A 13,061-nucleotide genomic window follows, 5' to 3' on the forward strand; every position below is an offset into this window, starting at 1 on the left:
GAATTATTGCACGGGTGTGATGAACTATCTACTAGAAAATGATCCAAAACCAGTGATTTGTTTGACACAGACCACAGAAGACCTGTCAGATGGCATCTTCTTATCACTGATACTAACGAGATCAATGCAAACTAGATTTGAGTAAGTTTTAGTAACTACTACCTTTTTTCTGTACTTAATCTTCACCCACCTCCCCACTTCCTCCTTTCAAATAGGACCAAAAGAGGAAGTGTCAGCGTGCTATATGGAAACTTGTTCTTGAAAGATACTGCACTGACTTCTTTGGGCAAGAACTATGTCAAAGGTCCAACATCTGGCTGTCTGTAGAACACTGATTTTTATTTCTTTATTTTTTAACATTCACTCATCACCATCCACCAGCCCAAAATGCGTATGAATCACTGAACTGGAGGTAAAGAACTGTGTGTCACCTTCCCAACACCACACAGTATCCCAGACTTAAGTTATTTCAGTACAGCACTTGTGGATGCCTTACTTATCTTTTTATTAAGTTCCTTGACTTTGCCAATAATCTCCTTGGAATCCATAAAGTATAAAATGTTATTTCAATAAAGAAGTTGAAAAATCCAAATTTTTAATTGATTTCTGGTTTAGGTCAGGTTACCGTTATGTGCCTGAAGGATTGCTCAACCAGATCTAAGAGTAGTAAAAAAATAATGATAATAGTTTGTTATATTTGACCTCTTGCCACTGGCTGATAAACAACATAATCTAAATAAAAAATGCTAAAGACTTGTTATTTTTACGTTTGTTTTAAAAAGGGGAATTTGCAAACTCTATTACTAGCAGACAGTTCAGTGGTGAAAGCTGTCTCTGAGGAATGTAAGATTATGTGCGATTTTATAACCCTTTTCTTTAAATCAGAATGTTTGGTAATTCTATAATGTAGTACTATACCTAGCTACCTACATAACTTCTTTAAAATCAAAAGAGAACAAAAACCAGAGCTAAACAAAATGTATTCCTTTTGAAATTACAGGGTGCAGATGTAAACATCAGAACCTAGTGGCTCTAATACCATCAAGCCCACCCTGCAAAACAATATATTTTAGGGTTACAGTGATACTAGAATGTACTGCTTTTAAACCAAATAATTGAGTGAGGCTCTTGAGTTAGTAGCAATGTTAATGACAGTAAATGACTTTTGGAAAGCTGGACCTGTATAGTTCAGGCAGCTCTTGCTTTGTATAAAGACTCACAGGAACACAGTCTGAGAGAAAAATACCTTCATTCATATCGCGTACTTACATGGAGTACGTTAGTGAGGCTCATCAATCGAGAAATAGCTGCATTGAATAAATGATCCTTTGTGAAGTACTCTGTTACCTTGTATTAAAAGAAAAGGTTTGTCACTAATTACTCAAAATTCTCAAACATGGAATACTGGGTTTTAAAATGAAAAATAATTATTGCTAATCAATTTCAATTTGTGAAATACGCCCATCTTACCTCTTACATGAAAATCACTTCAGCATACAAACACATCCTACATGCAAGCACGTGTGTGGATGGGAAAATAATAATCATATAAAAATTCAGTTGACTAGTTCCCCTCTGTTTCAGGATTTTAAAAGCTTCAATCAATGCCAGTTAGAACTCTGTATTAGTAATCACCCTCTGTTTCCTTTAAAAAAGTATCTTCCCTTTGCCCCTTGAAGAGGTCTTCATACTTGTAAATCCAGTTATGCTGGTGACAGCTTGTCTATCCATAACAAAATTATAATTCTAATGTTTGTTAAAACACCTGGAAGGTCCCTTGCCACAGAATTTAAATCAGGAAAAGTTTTTATCCGTAGAAAAATATTTTAAGTTAATTTTGCAGGCATTTATGTCTCCTTCTGAATCTTGGATAATTGAATTGACACTAATCACAGCATGCGACAACACATAAGAAGAGATGAATAATCATTTCAGTAATTATTTTTTTAGGATACGCTAAAATATTTTCTTCAACAACTTTTTTTCATTTTATACGAAACAACAGGCATGATAATGAGGTGTGAAGCAAACAGAGCAAAAGTTCTCGTCAGGGATAACCTGCATAACTCACCTATAGCTTTGCTACTGGAAATGGAGTTACTCCAAACCCAGACTGATAATATTTTAATGCCATAACACTTCAGCCTTTAAAGGAGGCACACAGCAGAGAAATTTTGCCAATCCAAATCCCACTATTTTGCAAGAGTTCTGTCCCATAAGATTTGTAGGTAAATAAAATTACTTATACAGAGAATAATTCACTTAAAAATTATTTTATAAGCCACTCATCTGGGGAAAAACTCTTGACTCCGTAAGGCAAGCATACGGTTTTAGCATGAGCAGCAACTTATTTAGTCATTTACGAACTATGTAAGTATTTCTTTTAACCTCAGATATCACCAGATTCTTCTGATCCCAGATCTTTCTGGCTTCAGCCGCCTCTTTCTTACTCAGAAGCCCAGGATTGGGCATGGTTCCTGAAGTCCTTGCTTCGATAAGTTTGGTTACAAGTGTCCAGAGGCGCATCTGCCATCTCTGAACACCTGGCATAGCATCAGCTGAAATTAATGAAAGATTGCAGAAACAAATTTCAGTTACAATGAATGAATCCAAAACTTTAAAGAAAAGCAGAAAGGAAACTGAACGTTAAGAGTTAAACATTCTTTTAAAAAACCCTGTATTTTAAATGAAAATTGTCAATGCAATTAAAAAATGCCTTTACAAATAATGCCAGGTTGCCTTAATGGAAAGAAATCAGTAAGATAAAACAAAAGTATTTTTCTGCAATGACTTTAAAACATCTATACAGCAAGAATATTTGCTAAATCAGTAAAATAACCCAACGTTATGTCAATGTTAGAATGTTCATCTCGTGTTTTAATGACTCAAAAAACCAGTTCTTCTACACGCTCTCATTTTTCAGACTCATGGAAGAATACAAACATACATATATATACACACGTGTTTTTTTAAATGGAAAGGTTTCTTCTAAAATTCGATTTTAGTAATTACTTATACTTTTGTTGCTACAGAGATGCTACTGTGCTAATGAGTATAGGCTCTGATCTGTGGTACCATCTTTTGACACATCTTAGTTTTGGATGGGGAGATTATAAAGCTGTTCACCCTGACCCTGCAGGCACCGATCCCGCGCCATGGATGCTCTAAGAATGTGTTTCTGTGACCATGCTACAGAGAGACCCAAGCTACTGCTGCTCACAGCCAGGTCCTCCACGTGGTGTGGTGCAGAGCTACTAATGAAGGTATGGCTTGAGGTGTGGCACTGATACGGCTTTAGCTCTCTCTTCCAGATGTGTTGTGTTTCTACTAGACTGCACAGCACTACATCCCACTGCACTGCACAGTATCAACATATCCTAAGATGTCCCAACTGGCAAGAGCTTCCAATTCTGCTCCAGCAACTGCGCTTGAGAAGACTGCCAGGTCTACTACTAAACCGGGAGAAGTAAAAGACATGTGAGTGACTGTAATACAGGTGAATTATCTGTCTGATTGCACTAGATGGAAGACTTCCTGCACATCTAGGAACAGTAAAATACAACCTGACTGAGTATGTCTGCGTGATCCTCTTGAACTCTTATAGGTGGGACTGGGAGTATGATGCTGTCCACAAACTTTCCATCTCCTGCTCATACCAGAAGCACGTAGATCATCTAGACACCGCAGGCTTAGCATTATCCAGACTGTTGTAATGGTGTAATAAGCTACTGGATAAGTTTGGCCACATCTGGTCCCGCATAATCTGGAAGACTGCTTGCCCACACCAGGGGACAGGGGAGAGAATGATGTGGGGCCCTGCCTTCATGTCCACTACTGAAAAGACAAGGGATCTAGTCTGGAGGGCAATCCTCAAAAGGCTATCAAAACATATCCAGTGAAGAGAAGGATCATGGCAACTGAGAACCAGCATTTAATATTCTCCGAATAAGACAATTTTCTGTTTACTTGCTGTATTTCTTCAATTTAAACATTCACTATTTTGTTATCATTAAGAAATTCAAACCAAAGCTTAAAGATTTAAAAGATGCTTTTCACCTACCTTCCATTTTTTCCTCCTGGAAATCTCTTTAGGCTGCTAACATCTCCTTTTGTTCACATTTTCCAATACTCTTTTAACACAACACGACTCTGAAATCTTTCTTTGTATTTCTCAAGTGGTAAACAGGTTGGTTTGAATGACTAAATGGGTTTTTGCTAGCATTATACCTGCATGTGCTTAGCTTTCTTAAAAGCATGTTTAACCACCAAGCTCTAGTATACTTTGCAACTAAGATTTTGTATCCATCATTCTCATGCTAATTTAATTATTCCATTTTCAAAATGGAAAAATACAGCAAAAAGACTGTGCATCACTGAATTAGCTGCCTCAGAGGGAATTATGTACCTGTGTACTGTTAGGGATGCAGGAATTACAGCTTGATTCCAAGCGGCTGGGTTTTTTAAGAGACCTCTTCACATGCCTAGCTCTGTACTGTTGTGATAAGACAGTGACAGAAAGCCAACTAAGAAAAGTCATACAGCCCACTCCTTCAGAACATACAATAGTGCAATAATATATAAATGAACAGATATGAATGTAAAGGGTGACAGACACCAACTGAAATAATGCTTAGTGCAGGCTGAACTAAGTAGCAAGAAGCTAACACAAGAAAAAAATGAAGAAATACACCTTTTAAAACCAGGCATGGAGTGTTTTATTAAAGCCTTATGCAGCAAGAGGGCTAGATTTAAATTTATGCGTAAGACTACATTAAAATGTATGAACCACAGTACATAAAAGAAATTAAGATCTGTCAGTATGACAAATTGCATGATGGCAGTAAATAAGTGCGTAGGAGGGTAAATCTTATCTTATTCAAGAACTAAGCTCATAAAAATGTCATGTGAATACGAATACTATACGCTAGGAACTTGGATTATCTTCTAATGAGATTCTTCCGAGAAGTATTTCATGGTCCAGCTTACAAAAGCCACTGCATACAGGTGTAAATAAATGGAAATAATAAAAAATTGCAAAGTTTTATCTGTAATCTGATACGATTAAAAAAAGCACCTTATAATGAAAAAAATAATCTTATAATAATCATTTTCAGCCAATCAACCATAGGTAATAAAAAAATAAGAGAAGGATGTCCAAGTTTGTACTCTATTATTTCAGAAGAAAATATCACTTGAGAAGTATTTTTCATACATGCTTTTAGCTTGAAAGAGGTAAGCCACTTGGAGTAATCTTGCAAGCCTGCCTCTCAGTGACAGCTTTGTGACCCTCTCTCTTTTAAAAGAAACAAACAATAAAACCTGTTCATTATACTTTTTTGATTCAATTGTTCCAAAACTTGGGTATCCAGAACTGTATTTTGTGTTTAAAATACAACACACTAGAAAAAAACCCAAAATAAGCAACAGAAACAATTCGACTTACTTTTAGCATCCCACAGAATATCTTGTTCTGGAGGAGCAGCAAAGAGAATGTAAAGACGTAGGGTGTCAATGCCATACTCTTTCACTAATTCTTCAGGATCTATTCCATTGTGCTTAGATTTGCTCATTTTTTCCCAAGCAACTTGGAGCTTCTCACCAGTTTTTAGGTAAACTGGTTCAGTTCCTAAATATTAAGACATACACAAAATATTAAAGCAATTTTTTCTCGCTTGTAGCAGCAATTAATTTTGTTCCCTAAGCATAAGCAGAAATATATGTGGCTTTTTTTTGTTTGTTTGTTTCCAAACAGTTTAAAGAGGAAAACCCATATATAAGAACTCTTTTCCCTCCCAATTTTTTCTTACTTTCATGTTTTAACACAAGTAATATTCCAATGCTTCCATCGCATCATGACAAAGTCTCTTTCTACTGTTCGGAAGCTGTATCTGGCACTCACTCTCTGTGCTACCTTGATAGCCCTTGAGATTTAAGCATTGTTATAACCATGACATTAAAACCTCCTGGATAGGTGTACTGATTTGGTATAATTTTGACCTGCACTTAGTTTTTACAAACACCAGATTTATAGGTTTCAATCGCAGTAAGTTATCCTGACAAGAACCTGCCTTCTGTTGCATGAATTTGGAGATGGAAAGGGGCATTTACACTGATAAGGTGCAACTGAGCAAAACCACCTGCTACAGAAAAGCCTTAGCTTTTCTGGAAGAAAATAGGATAGCAGACAGTGGTAAATGTAAGGGGGGGTTTTTGTTTGTTTGTTTTTAACTGGCATATGGGGTTTGAATGCAGAACAACACTGAAAACAAGATTGTGTGAGAGGAGGGCTTAAGGGAGGCAAATACAACCAAGCCACGCTTGTTGCTACAGATCCCCAGACAAGGGCTGCTGCTCCAGCCAAACAAGAATTTGGAGATGGAAAGGGGCATTTACACTGATAAGGTGCAACTGAGCAAAACCACCTGCTACAGAAAAGCCTTAGCTTTTCTGGAAGAAAATAGGATAGCAGACAGTGGTAAATGTAAGGGGGGGTTTTTGTTTGTTTGTTTTTAACTGGCATATGGGGTTTGAATGCAGAACAACACTGAAAACAAGATTGTGTGAGAGGAGGGCTTAAGGGAGGCAAATACAACCAAGCCACGCTTGTTGCTACAGATCCCCAGACAAGGGCTGCTGCTCCAGCTTACTCACTGAAGGCACCGGACAGAACTTGAGAAACAGCACTTTCTCCTATAACCGTGTTACACATGCCTAATATTTACTGAATACACCAACATCTGTGTTAGCTTTGCCATGGTGTTTTTGTAGGTTGTCTGTTTGCTGGGACTGCTAGCTCCGTTCAGCAAGCTGTCTTAACAAAACTGACTTCTGGTCCTTTGGACTACACTGGAGCTAAAATAACACCATAGCACTGTTTCTGTGCTTGGATGCAAGCAAAAGCTGCTAGATTAGTAGGGTCTCTGTGCACTCAGAGTGGATATGAATCCAAAACTGACAGAAGTTTCTCTCCAGTTTAAATATTACAAGGATTCATTTTATCTTCCAAATTTTCCTAGCCCTGAGTCTTCTACACCAAAGCAGTGCCTGACTTTCTGGATGCATCTGTGCTGGTTTTCCCATGCAGTCTCTCTTACCAGTGAGATCAACCTCCTCTTTCTTCAAACACTGGCCTGTTGTTGTTAGTCTGAATGTCTGATTCTTGATAAGACCTTGAACCAAGAGCTTATGGAAAGGCTCCCTAAGGATGGAAGGACAAAGAAACTTGTCTGTGGAAAAGAGCTGTCAAAAGCATACTTTATGATAAGCCTCAGGTGTTGAGCCAATCAGGCACAATTATTTAATGAAACAAGAATTTCAAGTTGACTATACATAAATGGGTGTCACCTTAGAAAGAGTACTTTGTGCATTTATTCATGGTGGCTGGCTGGCAAGTGTAAGTATTTATTTGTATTCTGCACACATTCTTGTATCCTGATTTAGTACTCAGTTATTCTAACATCACTTTTCAAATTAGCATATGGAAAATACACAAGAGTTTCTCAGCCAACTGTGCAATTTCACTAACTTCAAGCTAAATCCCCATTTGTAAAAGTGTTCGAGTACCTGGCCTCACTGTCTTACACATATTTAGTGCTAGCTTCTCTCCGAGGAGCACAGCATTTTGAACAAATCAGAATCTCAACAGACATTTTCTTCTATAAATGGAGAAGATAGTTTCTCTAACATAAGCACTTGCATGCCTTCTGCCTTTGCAGAATTAGCCGTGAAGACCTAGCTGTAAGAAAAAAGTATACTAGAAAAATGGCAATGCTGGAAAGTTCATGTCAGTGGATCAATTTTTTTAGCATCTTGAACATTAAAACGTTTCTATCAAAATTGGTATCAGGGAGAGTAAACTCTCATCAAATGTGTGTATGATAGAGCTAAAAAGAGCCTTAAAAGGACCAAAGCTAAAGGCAGTGGTACACTCAGCAAGAAATAAACTCTAAGTAAATACTGCTCTGGTTGATGGATACATTATTGCTGCCACCTCCTTTAATGATCTTGCATTTGTAATTCATCAAGTCAGATGTCTATCATTGTTTTCACTGAAAAAAAAGACAACAAAATTAATGTCTAGAGGTTTTGGTCCCCACTCGATAGGTCAGGAAAGTAAGGCAGTTCTAACAGCAACCCCAAGAATGCTAGGGGCTGGGGAGGAGGTATGGAGCCAGACCCAGAGGCATACACAGGCTGGGGAGTCTTCTCATGGGATCCTCTGACACCAAGACATTGGTGATCATCATTTTGGAGGACATGCTAATCAGCACTGGTTACTACTGACTTGCACCTCCTAATGCTCACGTGTGCTCAACACTAAGCAATCTGAATCCTCCCCACTTCCACCTAACAAAGCCCCACATATTTACCGAAACAACTTATGTAAAAAGGATGCATCACTTATATTTACATGTCTTTCAAAAAGCTAGAATAAATCCAGCCATCTAAAGAAGAAAAAGTAAAAACAGGCTTTGACATTTTACTTCACATGTACAAAAAAGTCATAATCCAAAACACTACTCACTTTTATTAAGTCATTTTAATATTTTACATTATTAGGCAACATAAAGGATATGACAATTTATCTCCTGGTGTAAACCACTGTCATTTATTTAATCACATAGTTAAAGTATTATTAATTTATATAACAATTACGCATGTTTTAACTGTATTAAAGCAGGTATCTTCCAACTCCTACTCTTTAAACCCTTCTGATGGCACTGAAGTAAGGAGATATTTGAAAGAAAAGCTTTAAACTGGGACAGAGAAAGTGACAGGCTTCATACTTTATCTTCAACATATTCATATTTGAACATGAGTTTCCTTCAGGGCATATTTTGTATACTTCTAAATATTGTGCAAGAACTGGCACATAGTGTATCATTCAGTCACCAAGCAGCACTAGTCTCTACCATGCCACCTGGTTTTATCAACAATGTTAAGTAAGAGTAGCAATTCAAGCACCTCTATAAATATTTTTCTAACCAGTATTTCATAGGTTGCCTGAAAAATCCTGTTTAGAAATAAATCAAAGGAAGTTAAGGAGATGACAACTGAAGTAAAATTTAGACAGTACAAACAAGAAAAAGTATTTTAAAAATAGGAGGTAGTAATTACCTAAAATCTCAAATAATTATGTCAAATTATCCAAGTGAATTAGAAGATGAAAATCAGGAACAAAAACCTTGTAATCCTATCATCAACAAATGGTGTAAAAATGCTTCAGGAGATAACCGTTCAGAATAAGTTTCTTCTACAAACTAAAGGCATTACACCAAGGAAAAATAAAAAGACTTTTTCCCCCCCTATCATTCAGACTTCAGTCTGGTTAAGATCTCAAACAGTTATTAAAATAGCTACACTTGCTGCTATCTAAAATAAAGCTAACAAGGTAGCCAGAACATCCAAATCAGACAGGGCTCTCCGCTGGAAGTGATTTTTCAACGAACACTCATTTTTAATGACAAACAGTTAGTTCAGATCGTACGCCAAGTTATTAAAAGCTGAATGCAGGAATGAGCATTTCCTATTTTTGTTTATGCTGACAGAGGCTACAAAAATGCAATACAAAATACATTACCAAGTATGGGGGGGAAAAAACCCCACGTGTTCCTAGTGGGAGACCGCAGGAGAATGGAGACATGCCCAAAATGAGAACGCCAGAGCCCGTCTAATAAACACGGGGCTCAGAAACAAATTGAGCCCTGTACTGAATTCCTCCTGAAGCGTACAGCGATTTTGGCAGTGTTGTGGTGGCTCCATCTCACGGTCACATGCAGAGTTACACTTTAATTTACATTAAAACTGCACACTTAAAACCTTCCCCTTCAAAGAAACCGATGTGTGTCTTGGCTGTGGAAGGGGACTGCCAAGAGGCTGCAGCACATCAGGTGTGATGCAATTCTGATCTAAATGCTGCGGCACCCAACATGCCCATGCGTCATAAATACCTCCTGAGCCACGCCACTGGGAACAACTGAAACTCAGCCATGTTCGGACAGACAGACACTTCTGGCACAGTAAGCAAAGAGGTGGCTTGAGTTTCTTTGAATGCTCCATCACATTTCAAGTTGTAAGGATGCTGGAATGGGATATGCCTTCACCTGCCCGTAAGTCTGTTGGTGCCCACACTGGAGTACGGGCGCGTGGCCTTAGCTGTGCGCAGCTTTTGATCGTGTTGAATGTCAGATGGGATCCCATCTGTGAAGGCTGCCTGACACCTCTAAGAAAGATCTGCTGTGCCAGCCATGAAGTGTGTAATCCATCTTTTTCCTTTCAGTAACGTTCATATACAGGTTCATTTCTATGATAGGCCAATCTCTCTATATAGGAGCACGCAATGGATGGAGGGGCAAGCGTGACTGACAGATCAGGAACTCCTGCTCAGTGCCATGTCCTTAGGCTCCTCAATCTGCTCCATGCAAGGTGACTAGTGGGACTTTGAATCCAATTACAAATGACCTGGCTGGAAGGACTCTCTGTGGAGCCTTCAACAGTAATGAACAGTGGACTCAGAAGAAGGGATAGCTCTAGCAAAGGAGCTCACTGCATGTATTTGCATCCCGTGCTTCTAGAAAGGCTGAGAGAGCCCGACGGTGTGCCCTAGAGTCAAGACAAGACTTTGGTCAGTCACTGTCAGCTGAATTCAGGTGCTTGTGAAACCTGCAGTTAAATCTATCTGTAACGATCTGGCAGTCCTGTAGAAGGATTTAGGCAGAAAAAAGATCAAACAATATTGAACATTCAGATTTTACACAGTCAATAGCTGAGTGCTTTTACTTAAAATCAACGCTAGTGATAAAGTCCCTAATGAATGTAGTGAACCTCTAACATCCTTCCTTTACAGAATAAGCTATTTCTGTCACATGCATATCTTCTTTACTCTGTAATGCAGCTATGTAAAAATAGTGCCTTCTTACTCAACAGATTTGCTATCACAGTCAAATCTGCTGACTTAATGGCAACAATAAACTTCTTTATTGCTTTATAATCCTTGAGAGTGTGCTAGATTCCACTTACAATTATTCATCAGACAGAACTGATTACTAAAGTCTAAGGAAGAGCCAAATTCTGTATAACTTGTACTTGCAATAATACAGTTGAGCAGGTGTAACCGAGTATGTCAGCACACACTCGCCATGGTGGATTAAGCTGGAACAGATGAGTAGGTTGCTGGTCCCAGCTGCCTACCTGGCCCCTCTCCCAGTGGTCACAGCTGGAGGGCTGACTGGCTTGTGAATTAATTTCAGAACTGATGCACTTTACAGACCAGATTGCTAAAACAAAATGACATCAATTTGGGCTTAATCTGTTGTCATATGTACCAATACCCAGAGGGTGCTATTTATTCTGCCTTCTAATTACTGAGGAAATGAGCAGCACTTCCCACCATCTCCAGTTCAATGCATTAAAAAAAATTAAATGCCCCATCTTCAGGGGATATTTAAACTATATTGACACCTTTACAACTTTAGATGCCTATAAACATTGCATCTTCTATGAAATTATGTGTGACATCTGTAAATAAATGGCCTACAATATTTCTATTGTAATAATGTACATCATATGTGAAGAGATTGCTTTGAAAATCTAAACTATGAAATTTCAAACTTTTGTTTTCAACCTCATTATTATATTAATAGCCACTAATACAGAATTAAAGACTATCAGGAAATATTTCAAAGGATTTGAAAATCAGCAGATAGGAGCCAAACAGTGAAAATTTCATGAAGAAAACCTATCAAAATGAAAAATTACTACAGATTAATAGGAGAATCATAAAAATTTGTCAGAATACTAGATAACACTTTAAATGGTGGCAGCTCTCATTAACTGAGATGTAGCAGAATTTTACTAATTTAATTGGTGAACAAGACCTGAGCTACTAGAGAAAGACTGAAAATGCACAAGAGGGCAGTGTTTTTTAACATTTTAATATTTTCCCTTGGAGCCATGGGCTTCGAGACCATGACTTTAAGCTTCCTAACAATAAGCTTGTTGTTTCTAATCACCCTTTTCAGATGTCTCAGACCAGCCCTGGAGCAGTCCTAACAGAAGACTAAGCAAAATTGGCTTCTGACCAATGCTAAAACATATTTAAGTCATGTGGTAGTATTTACCAAGGGGTTGAGATTTCCATATCAAAACAAAATCCTAATTTGACTTCATGGCTTAAAAGCACCTAATGCTTTAAGTGCGTAGAGCTAGAGCAAGCAAACAATTTTGCGCACGATGATGAATTTGTTACAGTCATCTTGCATTCTGAACACACATAGAAGCAGTACATACAACAGATCCTAGGGGCAATGCTGTAACATATCTTCACATGTGCGACAGTTCTTGAGATTGTATACAGCCTCAAAGGAATTCTCCACAGTCTTGCAAACTACTTCTACAGAAAGCAATTTTGTTTTTCTCTTCTGTTGTCACTAGACATAGTGCTGCTTGAGCATTTTTTTCCATTGAAGTTAAGAGTTTTTTTCTGCAATTTACCATATTTAGACCACTCTAGGCATAGTGCTTTGGTGCTACTGCTCTGTCACAGTGGAGTATGAACAAAACACATTCCAAATTCATACAGCTACAGAATCACAGACTCTTAAAATAATGTAGGTTGGAAGGGACCTTTGGAGGTCATTCAGTACAACCCCTTTCTCTCAGCAGACCTAACTTGAGGTTGCTCAGGGCCTCATCCAGCTGAATTTTGAAAATACCCTATGATGGAGATGCCCCAACCTCTCTGGTCAAACTGTTGTAGTCTGACCACCTTCACTGTCAAAATTATTTTCCTTCTATCCAGCTGGACTTTGCTGCAATCTGTGACTGTTACTCTTTTCCTTTCTCTGTACATCTCTGAGAAGAGTCTGGTTCTGTCTTCTTTATAATCCTCCTGTAGTAGACTGCAATTAGACTCCCTCCTTAGCCTTCTCTTCTCCAGGGTGAACACACTCAACTCCCTTAGCCTCTCCTTGTATGACACATGCTTCAGCCCCTTACCATCTCAGTGCCCCCTCCACTGGCCCCTCCCCTTTACTAGTGGATACTAGTAAAGAATGAATGCA

The 13,061-nt window shown here is 38.3% G+C and overlaps 1 protein-coding gene across 1 annotated transcript in view; it reads right to left on the reverse strand.

The window, feature by feature from the left end:
- LARS2 (leucyl-tRNA synthetase 2, mitochondrial) overlaps window positions 1-13,061 on the reverse strand; it is an 86,964-nt gene that overhangs the window by 15,528 nt on the left and 58,375 nt on the right. Inside the window, exons 15-18 of the mRNA XM_059818457.1 lie at window positions 7,095-7,198; window positions 5,444-5,626; window positions 2,389-2,558; window positions 1,270-1,347 (exon numbers count right to left, since the gene is read on the reverse strand). Coding sequence (XP_059674440.1) covers window positions 1,270-1,347; window positions 2,389-2,558; window positions 5,444-5,626; window positions 7,095-7,198 — 535 coding nt within the window. The remainder of the gene's footprint in view (window positions 1-1,269; window positions 1,348-2,388; window positions 2,559-5,443; window positions 5,627-7,094; window positions 7,199-13,061) is intronic.

Source organism: Gavia stellata, chromosome 6, assembly GCF_030936135.1.
Source record: "Gavia stellata isolate bGavSte3 chromosome 6, bGavSte3.hap2, whole genome shotgun sequence".
In the NCBI taxonomy this organism is placed as follows: Eukaryota; Metazoa; Chordata; class Aves; order Gaviiformes; family Gaviidae; genus Gavia; species Gavia stellata.